The sequence below is a fragment of the Camelus dromedarius genome, chromosome 4 (genome assembly GCF_036321535.1).
Source record: "Camelus dromedarius isolate mCamDro1 chromosome 4, mCamDro1.pat, whole genome shotgun sequence".
In the NCBI taxonomy this organism is placed as follows: domain Eukaryota; kingdom Metazoa; phylum Chordata; class Mammalia; order Artiodactyla; family Camelidae; genus Camelus; species Camelus dromedarius.
In genome coordinates, this window is record NC_087439.1 from 71726309 (window position 1) to 71751762 (window position 25454).

Sequence of the window (25454 nt, forward strand, 5' to 3'; positions counted from 1 at the left end):
AGTTAGGGAATACACTCCTGAAGGTTAAATAGCTAGTTGTATTCTCCACCATATTCAGCCTGAATGACAACTTGATCATTGCAGGGGTTAATGGACGCTTGAAGGGTTACCTGCAATACTTTAAATGTGGAGGCATCAGTGATCATTCATTCACTTGCTCAGTTGTTATTAGGCATCTGTCTTGTGCCAGGCTCCATGCTAAGCGGTAGAGGCACAGTGGAAAACCGTATCTCCAAGGAGTTTATGGTTAGTAAGAGAGACAATTAATATGTAATTAAATATTTACCATTGTGAGAAGCACAGAACAGGGAAATTATCTTTGTTTGGGGAGAGGGACCGGAGAAAGCCGCCCCAAGGAAGAGGCATCTAGGCTTGTAAGGTGACTAGGGGCTGATCCTGAGAGAACTGGGAATGGATGGGAGGCAGGCTGGGGAGGAGGGAAAGTGGCGGGGGTGGGGAGACCCAGTCCTTCTCCCGGCTGCTTCCACGTAGGGCAAAACCGATTCAGCGGTTGTTTTTAAGGGTCCACAGTCTTTTCACCATCTCTTGCTGTCCTTTAAAACAGAGCAGCAAGTGAGCACAAAGAACACGATTCCCATTTACAGGAGCACAGACGTTGGCAATGAAAAGCATGAATCATGGTGTTTCAAAATGTTTACAGGAATAAGTCCTTCAGCGTCCACGTAAAGCACGAGCATTTAATGTAGAAGATCAGTATTAGAGCACCAAGGTCGGATTATGGGATTAGAGTTGGAGGATATAAATACTTTGGATTAGGGAACCAAATACATTAATTGCTGGGAAACTGACCTTGAATGACTTTAAAGAAGTGTTTTTCAAACTTGTTTCAGCCAGGGAAACTTTTGTTTGTATGATATCTTGTGAAATGCAAACAAATTTAATAAAAGGTCATGGCTTAGCCCAGAGGACTGGAGTGAGGCCTGACGCCCTCTGGTTTTCCCTCCTTCTGAAACCTCCAGGGCTCCAGGGAACTGAGTCTAAAAATCACTCACTGCTGAGTGAGCAAAGGTTGTTCATGGTATGAAAGTAGGCGGCTGTCTCTGCCAACTTTTTCTGATTCTAAGATCTTATTTAAGACAATGGGAAAAAAGCAACCACTGTTTTTAAAAAAAAAATAATGAAAAGAGAAGATTGAATTTCTTCACCTTTAAATGGATTGTTCTTATGAATGAGAGAAATGCCACATATATTGACCCAGGTGCTTATATGTTTGTTATTAAAAAAAAAGGGTCTTATGAGTTACATCAAAGAATTCCTGTTACCCAATTAAAGAATTAATATTGGAAATGACACTGTCCTCCCCAACAACTTAAACAAACCTATTTCTGGAAAAAAACTGTAACAAGTCTGGCCCGCTGATGTAGATGGAAAAGCGCTGGCCACCACTTCTGTGTCCCCGGGGTGCTGCCTTCTGTTGTGAGTTCTTCAAAATTCAAAGACGAACACAGGCTCACAGACTGACAATGGACACTTTTTACAACCCCTGCGTTGGTCATTAAATGACCTTGGGTTGGTCATTACATGTCTACATTCTAGACCCTCCATTCTCAACTTCTTTGACTGTGAGGCCCCTTCCCTTCCTCTCCCAGCTCTAATCTTCCAGCCTCTGCTGAGCCAGGCAGCTGTGGGGCTTTCAGGAAGCTGGGCACCAGCGAGGCCTGGGACTGTGTGCAGGAGGGCTTCCAGGCTAGGGGAGAGCTTGGAAATCCGCACCTTGAAATCTGTGAATCTGGAGGAGAGGTGGTCCTTTAGGGTGCTGGTGGGACGTGGAGGAAAAGTTCTGCTGCCTTGGCCTGAGACTTCTGGTCTCCAGAACTATAAGAAATAAATGTTTGTGTTGTAAATCGACTACACTTCAATAAAAAAATAAGAATCAAAAAAAGGAAATAAATGTTTGTTGTTTATAAGCTACCGAGTCTGTGGTATTTTGTTACAGGCCCCCGTGGACTAAGGCAACCCCCACCCCCAGGAATTTCTCAAGGAAAATAACCAATCAACCAACTAACAATCAATTCAGTAGTTGGAGGCAGATTGGAGTCACGTGTCTACAAGCAAGGGGACACCAAGGAGTGCTGCCAACCCCCACCAGCTTGGGAGAGACAGGGAAGCCCAGATTAGTGACTGAGAAAACAAAGTGCAGTATACATATCGAAGCACAGAGTAAAGCCATACAGAAGCAGCAATCATGAAAGGCAAAGTAAGAGACTTGGAGCCTAGATGCAAGAGATAAAGCATGGAGAATGGGACAGCGAAAGGAGCAAACGGCATAGACAAAGGAGAAGCAACCGTTACACACTTGAAGACACTTTGACCTGAAGGGATATCTGATTCTAGAGATTAGAATTGCTCCTCAAGTTCCAGACTGGGCTGAAGACAGAGGACACCCATCTGACATCACCTGACATCATTTTTGAACTCTGAGGAGGGAAAGAAAGAAAAAGACAGCTGGGCATCAAACTTGTCGCTGCCGCAGTGGACGCTAGAGGGCAGGAGACCAGCAGCTGCAGGTTTTGGAGAGGAGAGAAGGGCGATGGAGACCCTGTCGCTGGAGCTAAGCACCCTCTTCCCACCAGGATAACAGACCATCTCACCTGAGGAGAAGGATCAAACAGGACCAACCCAATAAGAAAGGAAATGAGGAGAGGAAGTCTAAATTATAGTAATATATAACATATATTATATAATTTGTTATATATTATATATAACTAGATAGAAAATTAAAAATTTTAAATAATTACAAGATATAGAAATAGAAGAAATCTTACCCCTTAAAAATAATGACTACTAGATTAGATCAGAAAAACGCCCAAAACCTAGATATGTATTATATAAGAAACATATTTAAAGTGATAAAGATGAAATATAGTTGGGTCAAAGAGATAACAGCCAAATGTAAACAACAAGACAACTTATTGTGGGTGAGAATGGAAAAGATGAACGCTCTATCACTGAACAAAGCACCTGAACAAATGAATTTACAGATGAGTTTTATGTAATCATTAAGGTAATGCCAATGCTATCTACACACTCCCAGGTCATTTACAGTGGAAATTCTCCCCAGTTCATCTTATAAACCTAGTAAAAATTTGATAGCAAAACCCAACACAGACAGTACAAAAAATTGTGGAACATAGATATAAAAATTCTAAATAAAATGCTACCAAATAGAATCCAGCAGTGTATCAAGAGATAATACACCAAGTAAGGTTTGTTTCTGAAACACAAATGTGGTTCAATATCAGAAATTTATCAGACTTTAAAACTTAACTTAGTTTGTTACATCAAGAAAATAAAGAATGACAACTAATCAAATCAATAGGTGATGTTAAGTTACTTTATAAAATTCAGCAGCCATTCCTAAGAAAACCTCTAAATCAGAACAGGAAGAAACTAATAAGAGTATTTACAAAAACCAATAATTAATATATAATAATAATAATATTGCAGGCAAAAAAAATTTTGGTTATTGTCAGGGATTAGGTAGGGATGCCCTTTCTTTCCATAACTGGATAACTTTGCCTTGGAGGTTATAACAGATGTAGTTAAATAACGGAAAACTGAAATAACACGCATAAGTTGATATAAACATTGGAAGATAAGAAAACTAGATGTAGTTATTGGATGTAACATAAATATTGAAAAAATAATAGTTTTTCTTACTATGTAAATACACACAAAAATGAAAGTAGAAAAATTTCCATTCACAGTAGTTTCAAGACATAGAATATTTAAAAATGAATTCAACTAAAAAATTTAAAAAGTATAGGATCTACACATGAAACAAAATCTACACAAGTGGAAAGACATATAATGGTCTTAGATGCAAAGTCAATATAGTAGAGTCTCAAAATTAATAAATAAATTTAATACAGTTCAAATTAGAATCGTACCTAGGTTTTTAGGGGAAGACCAAATCACTAAGAGGAATGTGAAAAATAACAATGAGGGAGAACTTGCCATGGTCTCAAATTGCTAGGTTGTTCATATAAGGATAGAACAAGTAGTGGAACTGATGAAAGAATCTAAAAATAGATCCCAGTATATATGTGAATTTAATAAATGACAAAGAGGTAGTATCTTATGGTGTATTCCCTAGCAAGTGAATTAACTGATTGATCTGAGGAGCAAAGTTCTTTGACTATAATTTTTGGGAAAGGTTGGATATAAAATACTACAATGAACACTTGTAAGTCATTTCCATGACTTCTGGGGATAAATTTGTGCTTTCTTATAATACTTCTTATATCCTTACATATGTCATCCCAGGCCCAGAGTTCTAGAGCTCTGAAGAAAATCTTATCTTCCGGAACACTTCTACACAGTCACTTATTTATTCAGAACAAATCAACTCTCTTGACCTAGTTATCAAATCCAGATAATAAAACTCAGGTAAGAGGCTTTTTTCCTGAGGTTTTATTTGTAATTCATAACAGCATCTGGCACACAGTGTGCTGATAACTGAATTTAATCAAATTCATTTGAACAAGGAAGGAAAGCATACAGCAAACATATAACATGGGATTTCTGGGGCCAGTGCTGACTTAAAATATTAAAATGTTACTTATATATATGTAAATTGTGAATTTCTTTGACTGTAAAATCATTCTTTTCTATAACGGCAGTTCACCCAGTGTATAACAGTGTGAATTGTTATTTATACCATGTAAGATCTGCATATTAGTAAATGCACCAGTCAGGAAGGATCGCTTGGATAGATCTCCGCGGGAGACTGGAGGTGAGCTGCCGCAGTTCCCGCTGGAGGAGGGACTTGCCCCCACCCACCCACCCAGGGCTGTCAGCATATGGTCTCCAGTTGTCAGTGCCCTCGGAGTCTGTCGTGGGGCAGAGGAGCCTCCTTCTTCAAGGTCAAGCTTTTCCGGGGGCAGGCCCGTGGGGGACTGAGTCACATAGGGGTACACATTCCAGCCTGAGCGGGACAACTCGGTGGGGCAATGCTGGCTCCAGGGCTCCCCGTTGGGTTCCTGATGCTTCAGGAAGGGGCGCTGGGACTGGCATCGCAGTTTGACTTCCCCCTCAGCCCAGTTCTGCTTCTTCAACCTTTCCTTATCAGATGTTGATCCCTAAGAAACATCTTGCTCCTTAAACTCTGTCTCAGCACCTGCTCCCAGAAGACTCAACCTGTGATACCCCGTGCTCTGACAGCATGAAGAATATGGCCAGTTTACATCATGGAAAATATCAGGTGTGGAGAAGTTAAAGACTTTCCCTTGAAAGAAACAACATAGATATCCAAGCTTTCCTGTCCCCTTTGACCTCTCCCTCTTTTTGACACCCCACAACCCCACCCATATCTAGAACCCAAGCGCATGCACGTGTCTGCAGGGTCAAGATACCGAATGGAAATCAAATTCCTCTCCACCACTGTTAGCTCAACTCCGTTTCTCCAGTGTTTTCTAAGAAGGTGCAAAACTGTTCTGTCATAAACTTTTGGTCTGGGAGAAGTAACAGCCTAGACCTTGTGGATCCTTTAAGTTGAAAGGACAAACTACAGCAAGGGTAGCACCTGCCACATGTTATTTCTCTTCTGACAAACTTTTATTGAGCCCACAATTAAACAGTAAGGGTAAGTTTCTATGAGTAACAAGCACAGTTGTGCCCAGAATTAATAATGACCACCTGCTTTTATTATCAAAAGGGTGCTTGGCCATTTACTGGGTCCACTGGTTAAAAAGAGCATCTCAGTGGTAGAGTGTGTGCTTAGCATGCACAAAGTCCTGGGTTCAATTTCCAGTACCTCTACTGGAAATAAATAAATTAATTAAAACCTAATTACCTCCCCTCAAAATAAAAAGATCATCTCTTACACTTGTAGCACAACTATTACTGTAGTAACATTTAAAATTAAACAGACAATAACAAATATTTATCTAAATTAGTAATATAGGTTAGGTTTATAATACAAGACACTATAAATTGTCAAATTTTAAAGGCATTAGAATAGCAATCTTATGTTTGAAACTTGTTATTCCTAAAATGTACTATTATTATAAATTCTTCTCTAACCCCAATTGTCCAAGTTAATGAAATACTACTGAAGTGATCAGACTTATTTAGTGAAAATTCAACTTCTGTTATCAGAGGCCCTGCCTACACAGTCTATGAAGCATAATACTTTTAAAATTAATTTATGTTTGTGATTAATGTGTCTTCCTATTTTACTGCTAGAAAAATATACCCTATTTTTACTGTTCTGTCTGGCATAGAGTTTTTGTGGCCTGGGTTCCAGGCAATCTAAACATTTAAAGATATTTAAACAGACATTTAAAGATATATGTAAACACACACACACACACACACACACACACACATTTCTCTTAGAATAAGAGACATTGACTGGTGAGCCCTTCCTTGGGAAAGAGGCCTTTCCTTTCTACTCCCAGGCTTCTCTTCTTCCAATCTTTCACACACACATAAACAACGGCTACACACTTATTCTTCCACCACAAAATTATTATTAATCGATATAGAGCTTTAATATCTAGCACACAGATCTCAACAAATGATTTAGTTTATTTGTGTTTTTAAAGCTTACAGGGGCCTGAACATCCTCTCTGGTGTAAGACTGCCTTCCCCTGAGAAAATGCGATGTAAAATAGCTAGGAAATAACTGGAAAAGAAGCCTGAGGAGTTTGTGTCCCTTTGATGTGGCAAAAGGAGGGTGGTACTGATTTTACCCTTCAGACATTGAGCAAAGCAAGGGACACCAGAGTGATTTCAGATAGTTGTTTCACTCTGTGTGGTTTCCCAGACAGGGAAGACGCTGTACCAAGTGTGTGGCTCATGGCAGATGAGGACCAGCTGGAGGCTCTGGATGGTTTACTTCTCTAAGCCTCATCTGAACAGGCTGCACAGAAGCGGCAGGAACCCTAGGGTCGTGGTGGGCTTGCAGTGCTGGGGACCATGAGGGCTGATTTCGAGCATCTCTTCCAACTCTACGTTCAGAGACCTCACGTCAGTGGCTTGGAGTTGGCCAGTGTGAGAGTATTTACTCCATGGAAACTGTCAAACACTATAAGTCATGGATTTTTCCAGGGGAGCTGGTTATTACCAGCACACCACTGGCTTTGGGGAATGCAATCCCGAGAGTTTTCGGGGTGGACGGTTTGAAGGTAAGCAGATTTCTGTGGAACAAAGTACAAGCAGCCTCCCTTGAGTTGTTCCAAGGTAATGAAACTCCGCCATATTTTAAAACCTTAATGCTGTAGATCTTCAGGATAATGCAAATGAAAGGAAGAATTTTTGAGTCTAAGCTTCTTTATACCTTTTGGGGAAAATGTGCATCCTAAAACATAATCATGCAATGACTTAAACCACAGAGAATAATTAAAAGATGCTAGAATTATCCATGACAATTGGGGGCAACCTATATGTTGCTCGGGTTTGAAAATTTTAAGATCAATCTTGTATTCATTCATTTTCTGAGGAAAATATAGGATTAAGACACACGGATGGACCAAGGTGTAAATGTTGAAGCATCATCCCTGGGAATCTAAAAAAGATCAAAAGAAAGTTATTAATAAAATGTAGTCATATGAGAAAAGTGATTCAGAAGAAAAATTGTTTTTTAAAAAACAGTAAGTCAATATCCATTTTATTCTCATCACTATTATACAATTTTAATTTTTCTTTCAATCTTTGAGTCATAAATCTCCTTATCCTCATAAACTTCTTAAGTTTGGGACAAGATGCATCTTACCCAGAAGCGCTGTAATTTTGGAGGCATAAAGTGCAATCTAATTTTATGCCAGAGACTCATTTAGGGCTGCAGTACTCAGTTCAATATAAGAATAGTCTCTGATGATAGTTCTAGATATATTTTTAGCAGCTGGAATATTGAACTGTGTTCCATAGTGTGTGAGTACAAGGCATATCAAAGTGTGCTTAGAAACTTGATATTTTCTTTTAAATTGTTTTTATTAGTTTGCTTAACAATACTTTCTGAATAATTGACCATCTCAGATATCTATTTAATCTAATTTAGTGATTGAGTTAATTAAAATAGCACATCAACTCTATCTTGACAAAAAGTTTAAAGAAGTAACCTACCATGCCTGCTTGCTCTGAGCACTGGCTCAATTAAGTGTGCTTTTCTTTGGGGTCTGAAACAATTAAACCATCAATTGAAGAGGGGCACTTACTTTGTGGTTGTGTTTGCAGTTTGAAGCATATAGGAAGTAGCAAGTGGAGGCAGAATGAGAATTTTCATTGGAAAAGATGGAGCTGCACTGTAATTTTTTCATGGTTATCAAATCCATACTAAGAACCTGACAGGCTACGTAAGGGGTGGTTACAACAGCCTTACCATGTCGGTAAACTGATCCACACAAGTCATCCTAATCAACTCAGGAGTTGCTGGACTGTGCAGGGTGAAGGTCTTGGTCAGCCCCCTCTCTCTGCGGGCAGCGGCCACTGCATCATATATGGCGAACAACACGGAGGATCCCATGAACATTCCAGCCTCACCCAACCCCTGCGAAGGAGGGTGAAAGACTGTCAGAAACTCGTGGTTCTTTTAGGACTGATTTGTGTTCATACACATACATGCTCATACACACACACACACACACACACTCATCTCTCCTGGCTTTATAACCCTCCGAGTGGAATGCATCAGAATTACCAGAATCAAATCCCCCTCATGCCCATGCCATGTGTGGGAGTCTTCCTCAGAGTAGCTCAAGAAAATGCCCCAGGACATCAGGATAGCAGCTCCTGTCCCTGGGCCCACCCCCGCCCACACCCCAGGTAAAGTCCTGGAGACAGAAACCCTCAGTGCCCACTAGGATACTCCAACTTGGGCTCCAGATCATTTGCATTTAACTCAAAACCAACAAAACAACCACAATCTTTGTAGCTGAGCTTGAAAGACAGTGAGGTGGTTGGCTCTGGAGGGTGAACTGTTGAAGTTTTCACGTATGTTAACTTCCCTGATGTTCCCTGATGTGTGCTGGGTGCTTTTGAATGAACAGTGTTGTGGCATTATATTTTGAACAGTTCAGCAGTGCTCCTTTGTACTGCTTTTCCTTCTTTCTTTATTCAGAGTAGTCTGGCTCTTGATCTGGGTCCAGGGCCTTAGTGGAGAGATGGGACAAAGGGCCCACGTAGTTTGTGTACTTGGCTCTCCTAGGCTGGGGTTATCACTAGGTGGAGCTGGTGGAAGGAGGGGTCTCCTCTGAGGAGAGGAGGATTGGGTGAGAGCAGAGAGGTGGCCAGACCCCAAGAGGCAGGGTCGTGCCCTGTGTCAGGATAGTCTTTAGAGACTCCCTGGCCAAAGCCTGGTGCAGAAGTGGAGAGAGAAGCCATTCAGACAGGAAATCTCACCTTCCTCCCAACCTTGACCTACTCCTAAGAAAGAGAGAAAATTCTCTGAAATCCTGAGGTTCAAGTTGCCATCTGTCTGGGTAGATGTGGCTCAGAATAGAACTTAAGTTGGAAAAGTTGTGTTGTTATAGAAGCTTTGCCATAAAGTCTTTATGGGCCAGTGAGAGCCCAGCATGGGATCAACACCTCTTGTATCAGTGGCCATTAACACCTCAGAATAAATGATCAGTGAGAAACGTGTGTGAAAGTCCATTCTGACTTGGGGATGGTGTGGGGACAGGCAGCATGAGAAATAAAGAATTGAGTCCGGAGGACATGGGAAGGTTGCAGAAGAGAAGGCTCTGGGCCAGTGAAATCTGCCTCCAGCTTCATTTTTGTTTCATGATGGCACTCAGCCTAATGACCCAAGATGTGTGACTCCTCCTTGACCCTTCTTGTTTGATTTAAAGTTGTTTCATAATCTCCCAAGTGAAGACCTTACTTGGGCTTCTGAAGTCAGTGAATGATTGCTTTTCTCTTCTCCTTTTGGGATTTGCAATTCCAAGGAGTAAACAAATTCAGGGGACTATTTCACTATTTCTTAAAGGAGTAGGTTTTATGGCCTGGATTGTGCCCTTCAAATTCATATGTTGAAGTCCTGGCCCTCAGCACCTCAGAGTGTGACCGTATTTGGAGATAAGGTCTTTAAAGAGGTAACTGAGTGGAAATGAGGTCTTTAGGGTAGGCTCCAATCCAACATGACCAGTGTCCTTATGAGGAAAAAAATGTTAGGACACACAGAGACATCAGGCTTGAGCACACACAGGATCACATGGGGACGCGGTGTGACGGTGGCCATCTGCAAGCCAAAGAGAGGCTTCAAAAGAAATGAGGTCTCATCTCAGACTTCCAGCCTCCAGGACTGTGAGAAAACATATCTCTGCTGTTTAAGCAGCCCCACTGCAGTGTTTTGTTACGGCGGCCCTAGCAGACTAATGCAGACGTCCTGAGCTCTTACCTTGGATGAATAGATGGCGATGGGATTTCGGGAACGCACCAAAGTGACGTGGAACTCTTCGGGGATTTCAGTGACGGTGGGAATTTTGTAGTCATCTGGACTCCGAGAATAAAGCACACCCTCTGGGGAGTATTTCAGTTCTTCTATGGTGTATAGTCCCATGCCTTGGATAAATGCTCCTTCAACCTGCAGGCAAAAATTTCAGCTGATAAATATATAATATTGGTTGAATAAGTATTCCAGGGCGACTGAAAATGGAGCCTTTTGGGTCCTCCCACCACCCCTGGGTGGATTTAGAAACTGCCACTTCCAGGCTCACTGCATCTTGAACGCACTCCCCCATCGTGGTGGCTCTGAGGGAGTGTCCCCCGTCTACTCTCTTGCCCTTGCTCTTGCTTCACTCTCTCTGGCTAGTTTATAAGTACACTGAGGCCTGGCCTTCCCATATTCTGTTCTTAGCATGGTGCCTGGAACATGAATTCTCAATGTCTGTTGAATTAGATAAAAAAAGAAGATAACATTAAAGAAACATGAACTAGAATAAATGGAGCCAGGAAACTGTATTTATTATAATTTCTAGCTTTCATTACTTTCCTTTATAAATTACTACAGAGTAGATCAATGTTAAACAAGGTGGGCTGGAATATTATTAAATTAAATATTTTTTATTAGAAGCCATGTTGTGTTCTATTTATAAACGATTATGCTCTTAGGAAAAAGAGGGTCTCGTTTAAAAAGGGTGTCTGCCTAGAGGTTAAAAAAATTGAAGGAGAGTTATAGTTTGCATTTTATTGAAATATAAAATTAAATAATAAGGCAAACAAATTTAAATGATAAGTTTGGATATTTCCAAATGCTTGTCTGTAAAGGAAAAGATCAAATTGCAAGAGTCCAGTCTAATCCACTTTTGGTTTTCTTTCCTTTTCCCATGGGACAAATGTAGAATTTTCCTGATCATGACATCTCCTTTTCTGCCTCTGCTTAAACAATAAAGAGGCAGGAATGAGCTGGGAGGAGGGGAAAGAAGGGGGGAGGGGAGACAGGACCTGGGGCTAGCTGTGGTTCTCAAACCTTACAGGCTTGCGATGAATTTCAGGGGCAGGTTAAATGTGCAGATTCCAAGTCCCAGCCTAGAAAAGTTATGATGGAGCAAGTCTGGGCCTGGGTGGGCCAGGAATACTCATTTCCAATAAACACTAAAGGTGCTTCTGTTGCAGAATTTGAGGACCACATTTTGAGAAATACCGAGGGGCCCATCTGTTCCTTATAAAGCACATCAAGCTGTCTAGATAGACCAGTCTCCTAGGACTTAGGACAGCGGGAGGCCATTGGCACAGGAAAGCACCGCAGGTCTGTTGGGTTGATGCCAAGCTGCTCAGCCAGTCCAGATTGCTAGTCAGATGTGGACTGAGCACCAGCTGACCCTCTGGCGCTGGTTGTGTAAGTCTGCGATGGGCTGATGCAGCTGGCTGTAGGAACCCACTGTGAGTAACAGGCTAGAAAAAGAGCAAAGCTACACTGACAGCTGGAAAAGTTTTAACTCGAAATTTAAAAAGACTTTGGCTGTGTTAATTTTATTTTTTTGTGAGATAAAAATCAGAAATTCAGTAAGAGGGGAAAAACTGTTTAAACACTTCTTTTTCCCTTGTATTTCTCCACATTGTGGTCTATTTAAATTCAATATTAATATGAATATTGTTGTAACTTTGTTACTGTATATTTATATAATGTTCCCTAATTCTGAACATATTAATATTCACTGAAGAAAAATTAGAAAGCACTGAGAATTATAAAGCAGGATAAATCGCACATATTCCTGCCATGCAAAGACAACTGCTGTTAAATTTTTCTTGCCTCTTCTTCCAATATGTGTGTGTAATATACATTATATATTGCAGAATACTTGCACCAGGTGTAAACAGCACTTAGAGGACTCTGGGAAATAACAGTCTGAAGGGAACCCACCGAAAGCCCCCGTGGGGGTGGTTCTGGTATCACGCACCTGTCCAATGTCCAGGGCTGGGTTTATGCTGAAAGCAGCATCCATGAAGATATCAGTCCTAAGGAGCTGCACCGAAAGAAAAATATACAATGGAAGATATTATTTACTTAAAGTCAACCTTTACTAAAATTACTTATCTGGCCCTGGCTCTTCCACAGGGAAGATCAGCTGGTTTACAGTGTAGAACACAGTATTTGTGAGGGTGAACACAAATGTCGCTGTTCACCTTATGAGCCCCCGTCAGACAGTCGACTTCAACCTCAGAACAGGCTGCGCCATAAACGTAATACGGGTAAGCGTCACCTTCCTCCTTCTCCCAGTCCATATTTGTCTGGTAGCCTCTGAGAAGAGAAATCAGGAATGAAAAGAAAAGGCACTTTCCCCACTTGTGGACTGACTGCCTGCTGTACCCTGGGTCCCTGCACAGAGCACCCACCCCACGGCTGGAGACATTGCTCCGCTTCTCCTGCAGGGGGGCATGGTGATCAGAATCGCAAGAGAACCACCGTGCACAAGGGAAGAAGGCCCACTGGTGTCTGACCCCTGCCCTGCAGCACGCAGTGCCTGGGGTGGGTCAGAGAGTCTGTCAGTGGCTATGGTGTCCCTCCTGGCTCGTAAACAGCTGTAGCCGCAAGAAGTCCCTGGCCCTCTCCGATCCCTGCCTCCCCACCGCATGACCCAGGACCGAGGGTTAGCACCGGCCCAGCGGAGCTGCACTGCTCTCCCGGCATCTCTTCAGACTGGTGAGCCCACACCAGCCCTGCCTAAGTGTAATCTAAACCAAAGTAAAAACGTCTTTTACTTGAAATATCCAGTAGCTGAGAGACTGATGGATTCTGTGAAGGCTTTTGCAATCTGAAAGAGATGATTGGTTACAAAGAAATGTTAAGTTTGGGGAAAGTAATGAAAAAGGCCTTCCGTGAGGGGCTTGCCTTCTCTTGTTTGCACCAAGTTCTGCACCCACATTCTCCTCGAGCCAGACTTATGCCTGTACAAGCCACCGGTCACGCTTTTCAAGCAAGGTGTTTCCAGGCAGCTGCTAGCTGTGCTCTGGGACCCTCTGTTTTTTGAGATTGCAGTATAAAGTTTATTATTTTTTTCATCCTTTTTGGTTTTTTAAATTAGAAAACTGGCTAGGCCACATTCATGTACTTATGTACATTAGGTGTGAACACAGGTATGTATAATATATGTATATGCAGATGTATACACACATACGTACGTGTGTATATGCGTGCATGTATATAAGCGTGTATTTTTACCAAATAATTCAATTGGCTTTTCCCCAGATAATTCAACTGGCTGTCTCAGTATGTTATGTCAGCTTCCCTGCTGGAGTACACTGGGTAGGGCTGGGAATGATAATACGAATGGTAGTAATAATAATAACGATGATAATTATTATTAAAAATGGAGTAATCCTTTGATATCAGGACTGCTATTATCTCCATCAGTCTGGTGAGAAAACCAAGGACCAGAGAGGCACAGAGTGGGTAGTTGTCCCTCAGAGCCAGCAGTGACAGAGCAGGGGCAGCAATGCTAGGGGGGTGTTTTACTTTGGAGCCTGTGCTGTTTTCATGCTCCGTGAGAAATTAGGCTCTGAAATAAGGCCATGTTCCAATGACCACAGACATCTCTTTTTACTTTTTCGGAAAAAGCAGAAGTAAATGTTGGTAAGTGCTTTGCTTCTTGAATGGGCACCCGGATCAGTCCATGCACTCAGGATTTGACCCATCTCAGTGAGTCTGCCTTTCCCTGGCAGGGATGACACTCACCCATTCCTCCCATGTTCCCTTAGGGTTTTTCCTGATGACCGGCTGAAGACGAGCCATTAGGATTTGGCAGGCATTCTAAAAATAAGTATTTGAAATGACATTAGAAATAAAAAGCACAGGGGATAGCAAAATGGTAAATATTTAAATCAATTCAAATGTAGACTGCCAGTTTTGTGAATTTGCTTCTTAGTCCTCTGGGCAGTGTCTTGTAAACTTGAGTAATGAATGGAACCCCTCTGGGGGAAACAAATATCTTTGTGGATCCTGCAGTGTTGGCTTAAAATTATTTTATTATACTATTGTTTAAACACATATTAACATAAAGCTAGAGTCTCCTTAGAGTTCCTTTATCGTTGTTTTGTAACTCTAAAGCACAAATAAAATGACAGAACATGCAAATCAATCTATATAGCAATAAAATTCAAAGTAACACTGATTTAGTGGATTGATGTTGTTTTTCTGAAACTAAATTGCTGCTTGGAATGTGGGGAACACTACTGAGGCACACACTGTAGAGTTGGGTGCTTAGTGCATGTCGGCTGATGGATCAATTTTCTCTCTACTCTTCTAATTAAATTGCTGAGGATTTTCATATGCACTTTACCTTGCCATCACCTGCTCTTCACTGGGCAAGAAAACATCACTTATGTATCAAGTCCGACTCTACTCTTTTCTTCTTGCCTTGGTCCCAAATGTGGGCAAAGACGTCTCATGGCAATACTTCACTTATAAAGTGATGAAAAATGTGCTTGTTTTAATTTTTTAAAGATTATTATTGAAACGAAAATAAAAATTATTGAGGTGAAATCTTAGACCCTGAGATTACACCTGCTGACCCCTGGGTGTCAGTGGGCCCCAGTTTGGTTTCCACTCTTAATTCAAATACAAATCTATTTACATGTGTGCCCTTAGTTATTCGTCTCAGCCCCAGAACACCCCTCACACCCTCTCCTGGTTTCTGTTCCTTCCTTTCTATCATCCCTTCTTTGGGAAATAGCCTCTGGCTTCTCATGTATTAGGGAGATCCTTACTTTCATAAATCTGTCTTTGCTGGCTCATTCAGTCTCAATGCTGACTTCATTAAGAGTGCCACATCTAGGCAACCTCAGTCACAAGAGTTCCCGCCTGTCCAAAGGTGAGCTGTGGTTCCTGTATGGTGCCCTGACCGCATACTCCTGTGCATAACTTTACACTCAACAGGAAACCCTTTAAGAGAGTGAGCTATGGCAGAGGACACTTGCCATTATTCTGTGACCTCCTGAGCTCCTCTTTTTGTCTGGAGGATTCTCTCACCTTATATTCCTTGAGAGATTCACGCCTCCCCCTAAACAAATGCCAAAAGCTCCAAATGCCAGTTGCTAATTTTTCCAGCTTCCTTTGCATTATAGAAAATTACAAAATACACAGAAGTAGAGAGAGTAGTGCAATGTTCCCTCTTCTATCCTCATCCAGCATCAGCAGTGAGCATGCACACCCAGCCTCACCCCTCAGCCGCCCTCGCCTCTTCTCCGGCCTTGCTCCCACAGGGCTTCCCTCCCGGCTGCCGTCAGGACCAGGCTCGGGGACCCCTACTCAGTGCCTCCTCTGATTTTCCTGCTGCCTGAGATAGACACCCCAACACTCACTTTCTCTTTCCACAACTTCCTTTATTTTGATTCATGGCACCTGCCATTGCTTTTCTTTCTTCTTCCTTATTACTATTTAATAATTCATTATTTATTGAAGGATTTTAAAGGCCTTTTTTTTCTGGCTTATTATAGCCTAGGACCCAAAAGGATGAGACTCTACGGTAGCTGGCAAATAGCCCCTCATTCCAAATGGAGATGCCCTACCTCCTAGGTAGGTCATGCAGAGAGTGGCCACACGGTCCCTCGCCCACCTCAGTGGTATCAAAGGGTCGACACTGAAGGGACTGAAAGGCTGGCACCAGGGAGAGGATTTTGTTGGAGAAGGTTGTCGGTGCGCTGGGATCTCCACCTTCTTGGGGAGGAGGGGGAGGGAGAGCTTTCTGCACCCCAAGCCCGGGGAGAGGCACTTCAAAGTCACTCAGAGAGCTCGATATGGACCCTCTGAGTTGGGGTCCCTGCAGAACGGCGTCTGCCTCTGAACACAAGACTACAGGTGGGAGGCTTCCTGAAGCAGCCTGGGGCACTAGAGGGTCGTCTGGAGGGCAGTGCTGTCCTCTCACTGACGGATGATCTTCAAAGGTGCAGGTGTTCTGGGTAGAATCTATGGTGCAGATGCCGCCTAGGGTAATTTTTCCCCCTAATTCATTGAATTCTCTGTATTTAATGGCTCCATTTTAAGACAAAATTAGGAAGAAAGATGAGATCAAGATGAAGTCAAATTTCTCTGCTTGTTGCTTTCTTTGCTTTGTGGTATCTAATACTTAGTCAATCTCTATTTCTGTATAAATGTACTAATGTGTATTGATTTACCTAATCCACTTACTGTTGCTTTTAATTTGAATTTATTCAGGATTTTTCTATCAGGCACTTTTACAGCCATTTCCCAGATTTACTCCTGTATAAATGACTTGGGATTTTACTCCTGTATAAATGACTTTGGCTCCCAAGGCTGGAGCCACTGTCATCTTTGCAGCCAATGATGTCTCAGCTTCTGCCATATGGCTCCTTTGAAAATCTGAAATGATAGTTGACTGACAAATAATCTAGAGCCTTGGGAAGCGATAAGCCTCTAAAGTTCTTAGTAATCAACCCACCATGGAAGCCCACTGCAGAGCTGCAGAAGGTCTGAAGGGCAGTCAGGTGACAAACTGTCCTCCTTTCCTCCCAACTGGCTCTCTCTGAATCTGCTGGACACAGCTCAGCCCAAACCAGACAATGGAAGCCAGGGAGTGGGAAAGCTCCACTTTGAGATTTCCTACATTTTTAGACTTCAGATAAAGAATTTTATTTTGTCTCAAAGGTGGCCTAGCAATATTCGCATTGTCCTAAGTGAAGTTTTCATGTTGTAAGTTGAAATTTACCCACCGACTTTTTAAAACAATATTATTCCTATGTATATTTTTTGGTGTGTGCAACCATCCTTACTATTTCCAATACTTTGTCATCACTCCAAATAGAAACTCTATAACATTAAGAAAATAACTCCCATTACCCCGCCTCCCAGCTCCTGGTAACTTCTAATCTCTAGATTTTAAAAGGACGCCATGTATCAGGGCTTCCTGCAAGGGGGGAGGTGTCTCAGTAGAAAGAGGCTGGAGGTAGCCTGGGGCTTGAGGTTGGTCTGAGGCCCCTCACAAGTGGTTAAAGCCATAGGAAAGGCACTGCCCAGGTCAGAGCTGCCCAGAAGGGACTCTCTAAGGAGCTCACCATGGTATCTGCGAGGGAAGGAGTCAGATGTAACCAGGCCAGATCACACTGATGCCAGCCAAGTGAGACCTATCATGCCTCTGACCTTTGTGCTTGCTCTTCCTTGGACTTTACAAAGATCAGAAATGCGGGCTAGGAAGGTGGGCTTGGGAGGCGAGGAAGTGCAGCGAGGGAAATGGAGAGAAGCCAAGCCCACGTGTTTTTCCTACAAGCCTGAGCTGGTGAGTAACAGAGACGCTGCAATTTGAAATACATTTTGGAATTTTGGACTGGACATTTAATTTACTTAAGTGAGATGGTTTCTGCCAATGAAAGTGACTGATGGATTTTAAGTTATCTTAGAGTGATTAGAAAAACTGGCGTAGATTTCATTGAAGGGAGGGAAGAAGAAGCCCACAGAGGGAGCTGGACCCACTTGGAGTCTTGGCTCTGCTGGTGGTTAGCTGAGTGTTCTAGAACCAGCTGCTTGACCCCTCTTGGCATCAGTTTCATGTTCCCCTCCAGACAAGGTCCCCTCTAGCGTGGTCATCGGGTGACAAGGAATGAAAGGAAAGTCACCTGCACGGCCCTCCCGTAGATGTCTGTCCCCAGCGACCCGGCCGTGAAGATAGCGTTGGGCACGGTGATGGTGCTCGTCTCAGACAGGTGGATGTACGATTCGGGGATGTTCAGTTCTCGACTCGCCACCTGCCGGAAGCCCAAGAAAAATATTGATTTCATTGACTCTAATTCTCCCTCCCCACAAGTTAAAAACCTTTTAATTCTTTTTTGAACGGAGTATAAAACCTGCCTGTCCTATAGTAACAGACATTTAAGAGAGCATCTTGGGTTTTATACGTAGATTTATATGAGTTTGAAGATTTTAATGGCAATGTGCAGAGGCACATTGTTTTTCAGAGACATATGGCCAATCAGAGAATCTTTCTGTGTTTTCTTTTATATCAGTTTCACAGGAGCCGTGTGGCAGTATGGTGGTCACATCTAGTTTAGTACGACACATGCAGGCAAGATTGAAGTCCTGTTCTTATTGTTTTATTTTCACCTTCTCCTCGTGGTTTACAGACAATTTAGCAGATTTTGTTTCCTTCGTGGGGCATTTTTCAGGCAAAAGGGTTTTACTGTAAAGAAGCATATGAAGAAGCCCCTGTGGATTTTCATGATTTCCTAATTCCAAGCCCACTATTAAATAATATTCTCTCCTTAAAAAAAAAATCTTCTGTTTCTCACTGAGAGCCAGGCTTTGCCCACCTGTCCCCCTCAGCCTCCATTTTTGATTCAAATTTCACATTCAACAAATTATTATTGAATATTTTTAAAAAGAGGGAACATTTTCCTATTGCAAAGAATCTCTTGCTGTTTCAACAATATTAGAAACCCTTCTTAGAATTAGCACACGTAAGGACCAGTCGTGGAGTTTCAAAGCAGACTGTGAACCCTAAGAACATAATTTCTCATTCTATTAAATATAGTCATTTCTAATGAAGAGTTTTAATTCACACAGGATTGCTTTGAAAAGTTGCTATAAAACTGAAAAATATTTTATCTTTGAATAGTGAGATCGCATTTTTCAGAAGACCCACGAACTTGGTTCGTTAGTATACAGAAAGAATAACACAACGCATCTCCTCAATTCTAATACTCACTTTCCTCCCCTGCGCTGCATTTTTGGGTTTCTGAAATCAAAATTAGTCTTTCAATTGACCTGCATTTAGTATTATGTTATTTTTCCTGCTCAAAAAGGAAAAAGCCGTTGAACTGGCTGTCTGGTTCTTTACTCTTCCACAATGGAGGAAATGGACCCAAATCTCACCTGAATCATTTTGGTGTGAAGGCCTTGTCCCAATTCACAGCCACCATGAATCACCAAGACAGACCCATCGAGATAGATGTGGACTAGAGCAGCACCCTGGGGGTATAATTGTAACACCAGTTTGGAAACTGCTGTGGCCAAATCTTGCCGCGAGTTTAGCTGAGGTTACCAGATGAACAGCTTTGCTTCAATGAGCCAAGCTCTCACTGTTTACACTGGAGAAGAAAGCCATTACAGGTAGCCTCAGATAACCCTTTCAATAAACCCCAGACGTGAAAACCACCAATGCAGGGACATGAATTGTCACTCATCTCCACCCCTACAAGTCTCCTGCCTCTGGGAGGCCTTGTGCAGTTGCCTCTCCAAAGCCCCAATCTATACAAAACTCTATCATTCTTTCCTCCCGGAAGATGAAAATTAATTTTAAAACAAATGGAACCTGTATAAGTAAATTTCCAGGCACAACCTGCCCTGGATACTAAAGGAGCTGGGAGAAACCTGAGCTGTTTTAATAGTTTCCAAATGCTGCTGACCTTCAGAAACATGGTGGGCGAGGGCTGTGGACACCATTCTAGAAATTCCAGTTGAGTAGGTTGGACTTGGAGCTCAAATGCCCATTTTTTTAAACTCCCAGGAGGTTTTGATGACTGGCCAGGTTTGGGATATACTGATTCAGTCCAGCTTCTTCACTTTGCACGCAGGGGAGTAGAAGCCTACCCAGGAGGAGACTTGGCCAAACCCAGGTGCCCGGTTTGCGGTTAAGGACCCAAGCCCAGCATCCCCCACACCCACGCCCCACTGCCTCCCTCGAACTAGCTACTGCTGCCCCTCGCGGGCTGGCTGTTCTGATGGAAGAGTCTGCAGGCCGTGCTGTGGCTCCAGGTTTGGACGACAGCAGGCAGGACACCGGGATACGTCCAGGGCTCTGCAGGCCACTGGGATTTTTCTTTACAGAAATCCCTGTCATTTGCTCGTGCACTTGGCCCAGCATCCTGCCTCTACCCCTTGGGACCTCTACCCTCGTGTGGACCCCTGTGCCCTGTCACCACACATTCAAAATGTCAACTAGCTTAGCTATGCCAGGTCTCCTGGGTCTGCAACTGCATTCTCAGGACCGTCAAGTTCTGTACAGGAACTTTCAAATTTGTGTTTTCACCTCATGACAATCTAACAAGAACAACAAATGACCGTGTATCAAGAAGTACTGCCCCGTGCTCTCAGAGCCCACGTCAGATTTTATGACGATGACTATAACCTACTTTGATTGATGGGGCATATTAGAGACAAGAAGTCGGGCAGCGAGTCGTCACACACTACACAGACCTTTACAATTACATTATGATTTACATTATGACTTCAAAATGCTTTGTGTAACAGCAGCCAGAACCACCAGTATTTTGTAAGTGAGGATTTAGTTTCAGAAAAGCAGCATAACCCACCACTTTAAGTTACTGTTACTATTTTGAATATTACTGGCATTTATAGTATTATTTTTATTTAATTTCCAAATTTGTTTGTGTTTTATAAAGGCATAAGAGCTATAAGAAGCATCTTCTTTATTTTGTGGTTACCTACAGTTAAAAAAACTTAAAAAGAAATAATTTAAGCTACCATTGAGAGGCCACCAGAATTTTTTTCCTTTAAAGGGGGTCTGTATGTTATTCTGGCTTAAGAAATACTACCAGAGGGAAAGACTGAACACCTGCTCCAAACTCCCCTGGCTTTCCTTCCCACCTTCTCACTGGTTAGTGGACTCTGAGGAAGCGCATGTATCCAGGGTCATTTCTGTAAGAGACGGCCTGATCACACCTCATTCACACCAGGAAGGCAGCCTGTATTCCTTCCTTTGCATGGGTTTGGTTATGAGAATATTTCAGAGACTGATGAGGCTCAAAGCAAAAAAATAAAAGACATGAAAAACTGTTTAAGGTGAAATTAAGAAGGAGGCACAGTAGTTATGAGCCTCAATATAGGAATTCCAAGTTTCTGTGTGAATGGGGTAGCTCTGTTTGTTCTCTCTCCCTCTCCCTCTCTCTTTTTTTTTTTAAATCTCTGTCTTCAAATGACCTGCTGTCACTAAGAAATTAGGAAAGAGAGAAAGGAATCTTCTTATTTCCCCCGATTCTCTCATGGATTTGAAAATGACCACATACTCCAGTACTCGCGTTTGGGCCCCGCCCAAGGCTTTGGCCCCCTTGAGCCCGACTTTATCTGTTGATTGCTTTCTGCGGTCGCTGGTACTGTGTTGCATCAGGTCTGCTCTGACACCTGTGGTCGCCAGCACTTGCCAAATCCACCTTGTTTCTTGGTATAGGAAGCTGCCCTGTTTCTTTTTCCTACATCCCTACTTGCTCATGATTGCCTTTTTCAGACAGCTCGTCATGGGGAAAAGAGCTTTTGGTGAGAAGACATACCGCTCAGCCCCACCTGGTTGTAGTAGGCTGTGGGCATCCCAATGGTAAATTTCATGGGGATCACGGCAAGCCCCCTCTTCTTCCAGTAATTCTTTTTGTTAAATTCCTCAGCAGCCAATTTCCTAGCAGAGAATGAAGATTTCTCCAGACATTCTTTCCAGCATCTTCTCAAGGGCTCTGGATTAAATGTCTGCTTATAGGCTGTTTTGCTAATTCTCTTATACATGTTTATTTCTTTAACCTGAAAGACAGGAAAATAAAATGGATTTAAAGGATATATACTTATTTCCTATGTGAGGCATGCATTTTTGTTATACCCTTGATATGAAGAAAATCTTTCTAAAATAAGAAACAACTATTTAAATGGCTATGAATATGTAGGTATAAGTGTACATGTATAAATTTGATGATAACAATCATCATAATAACAATAAAGACTACTATTGAAAACTTCATATGCTCCAGGCTGTGGGCTAAGGGTATTCTCTCAGTTAACTTTACAATAACGCTGAGAAAGAGTAGGTCCCAACTATTATGAACTCTCACAAGTTTTGTTAGTGCTGAGACAAAATTCTCCTGACCCCAAATTCTTTAACTCCTACACAGTGTTTCCTTATTCTTAACTGTTCTCAGATTAATTCCTCAAAATCTTGAACTGTGCCAGAATGTTTGCACACATGGCCATAATCATTCCATTCTCTCTATTCACGCCCTTGCATGCCTTCACACCAACTCTGGGATTGGCCATGTGACTTGTCTGGCCAATGGGACAGTATAGGCAGAGACTTGAAAAGTACTTATGCATTAGGGCTTGCCATGTTCTTACCACTCTTGGGAATTCTCTGAATCACTATGAAGACTAATCTGGGCTAGACTACTCGAGGATGTGATCCTTCTCAGCTGAGATACCCCCTAGACCAATCAGCCCAGTGACCACCAGGCGTGCAAGTGAAGCTATCTTAGACCATGAAACTCCAGCTGAGCTTGCCCAGATCAGAAGAGGTACCCAGCTGATCCACAGAATCAGAAGTGCTATTGGTCATTTTAATTTACTAAGTTTTGTGACTGACTTGTTACACAGCAAGAGCTGATATTTAGATGACGAACTTTGTTTCTTTGAATCTACTTAGGAGCTGACATAATGCTGTACGTGGGTGCTCAATATATATTTGAACCAATGGTGTCAAAAATTTTTTAGGGCATTCTGACGGATTACCTACCTGTTCAGGGGGTAAGTTACATTGAGATGCCACAGCAGTTATATAAGTTTCGACTACCACCGCGACCTGGGGAAATCCAAATCCTCGAAAAGCAGTGTTGGATGGCAAATTTGTTCTGCACGCTCTACCCCGGCACCGGAAATTAGGAATATTATATGCATTTTCAGATTTCAGCACAACGAACTCAATAACCTGAATGAAGGCAAAACAAAACAAAACTTCATATCTATCAAATAGTCAAAACCACTTATCCAAATTTTATCTCTAACTTGAACCCTTCACAGAATTTAATTTGTATGCCAAATATGCATGCAAATAAAGTGTGACACATACAGGTCAACTGGTAACCTATGGGAAAGGCATAGGTCTTATTTACCAACTCAGACTCATCAGGAGTGCATCCACCGTTGATATAATATTCAACATCAGCAGCTTTGATCACACCATTGTTCATGAACCCAACCTGCAAAGTGATACAATAGGTAAGACCATCTCCTCAATAGTCCTCTACAAGCAGCCCGTGCTGTACACAAACACCTGATCACAGTTTGCCAATCCATTCCTTGCTCATGCACATGCCTTGATGTGACAGTCACCAGAGGAACACTGAGGATGGTGCTCAAGTAGACCATTATCCCAAAACAATGTTCTGGTTAGTTTTACCCAGCACCCAAATATCCCTTTCAAGTGGTACGGAATTCAGTAATTGTCCTATTATATGTACTAATAGTATTTAGTACTATTGGTTGGTTATCACTGGACAATGTTTTAAGCAGTTTCTTGAAGTTTTTGCTTTTACTCACTTTGTATTTTCCGAGAAGTGGGTGGCGGCCCGCAGTTATCAACATGTCATCACCACGTTCCAGAATAAACCGTATTGGGCGGCCGGTCCTACAGGAAACGACTCTCTTAGTATGCTGGATGCTTCAGAAAGTTGTAGGTACTCTGAGACAGGGGAAGGGGGCTTAAAATAATCTAGTTTAGTGGTTTTCAGTAGTGGTAATAACATACCTTAAACAACATTTTGGAAGTTTGTGGGGGCATTAAAATGTGGAAAAAAAAAAGCCCTTATTACTATAATCATTCTGCTTTAGTCATATCTGAGAATTTAGATATTGAAATGATACATTATATGGTTATGTTACTTTCCTTTTATTTCTATTTTATATTACATTAAAACATTGTATGATGATTTTAAAATTATGTATGTAAGTAGATTATATTATGAATCTTGCATTAGGATAGTGAAAGGGGAATTAAAATATTTGTTATAAGAGGGACTTAGAGGCTGAAAGGGTTGAGAACCAATGCTTTGTCAAGCAAGCTGTCGCTCCTCCACACTCAGACTCTTCTTTCATGAAGTGTCCAGTGGAGACTCCTCTGACTTCTGAAGGAATGCTCCCAGGGCCTGCACATCTGTACTTACTAGACCATCTTTTCTACTGTTGGCAAGTGCCAATGAGTGAAAACATTCACAGTCTTTCTTTTCGTAGTGGGAGCCTGGGTTAAGCTAAGTTTGTCCTGAATATGCTTAGTGAACTTTGGTAGTTACAAAGTTCATTCACAAAAATCATGGCTATTCCTGGGTCTGGTTATTCCATCCAGATGATGCAGGGGCTAAGAGAACATTCCCAGGCAGCAACAGACCCTGGTTTATTTCATGACAAAATATGTCCCTTGTAAGGTTGTGGTTTGGACCCTCCCTCCACTCAGCCAACTTCAGCTTGATTTATCTTAGTGATTTAAAACATAAACATTTTAAAGAGTGAAATCAATGCAGCTCATGAAAAAGTAGTACATAGTTATGCATGCAATGAGTCAAAATTTACAGTAGCTACATTTATTTCACACAGCAATCTTGGGAAGCAGGTAGCTCTTACTTTCACCACTTTATAACTGAAGAAACTAAGGCGTCTTGCCCAAGGTGACCTTGTGAGTGAGTGGGCAGAGCAATGCTTGAACACAGGCTCTCTGGCTCCAGGTCCAGTGTTATTTCACCCACATGCTAACCACACCCTTTGGAAATAAAGGGCTGACCAACGGGATGAGAGCCGGGATCCAAGACTAGGGGGACGTGGGTAGTATCTGCCCTGCAGGCACTGTGACTTGTTCTTACTTGGTGGCGGCCACAGCACTGACAGCTCCTAGCAGAGCGGGCTTGGTCACTTTTCCCCCAAATGCTCCTCCAGTTCTTTTCATGTGACACCCAATTCTACTCCTCGGAATGTTTAGTGCTGCAGCCACAAATTCCTGCAAGAAGTAAGTCCCCAAAGCCACAGAAGTTCAGTTTGATAGTTTATTTCCTTACTCATGTACTTCCCCTCTGCCTAGTAAAAGAAATTCAGTAACTGAACAAATACAACATTTACAGAACTGTGCAACCATCATCATAATCTGATTTTAGAATATTTTAAGCATCCTCAAAGAAACCTTGTATCTATTAAGCAGTCACTCCTAATCTCCCCCAATCTTAAATCCCCCAACCCTCTAGCATGAGGCAACTACTAATCTGCTTTCTGTCTTAATAGGTTTGCCTGT

At 42.2% G+C, this 25454-nt stretch overlaps 1 protein-coding gene across 1 annotated transcript in view; it reads right to left on the reverse strand.

The window, feature by feature from the left end:
• Positions 1-7477: 7477 nt before the first annotated feature.
• Positions 7478-25454, reverse strand: part of LOC105099169 (aldehyde oxidase 4) — a 57226-nt gene continuing 39249 nt past the window's right edge. The window contains exons 23-36 of the mRNA XM_064485418.1: positions 25033-25166; positions 23720-23807; positions 23293-23379; positions 22917-23108; positions 21710-21937; positions 19283-19378; positions 18031-18159; positions 14138-14212; positions 13165-13217; positions 12589-12703; positions 12363-12428; positions 10361-10546; positions 8345-8512; positions 7478-7531 (exon numbers count right to left, since the gene is read on the reverse strand). Of these exons, the coding sequence (XP_064341488.1) occupies positions 7478-7531; positions 8345-8512; positions 10361-10546; positions 12363-12428; positions 12589-12703; positions 13165-13217; positions 14138-14212; positions 18031-18159; positions 19283-19378; positions 21710-21937; positions 22917-23108; positions 23293-23379; positions 23720-23807; positions 25033-25166 (1671 nt within the window). The remainder of the gene's footprint in view (positions 7532-8344; positions 8513-10360; positions 10547-12362; positions 12429-12588; positions 12704-13164; positions 13218-14137; positions 14213-18030; positions 18160-19282; positions 19379-21709; positions 21938-22916; positions 23109-23292; positions 23380-23719; positions 23808-25032; positions 25167-25454) is intronic.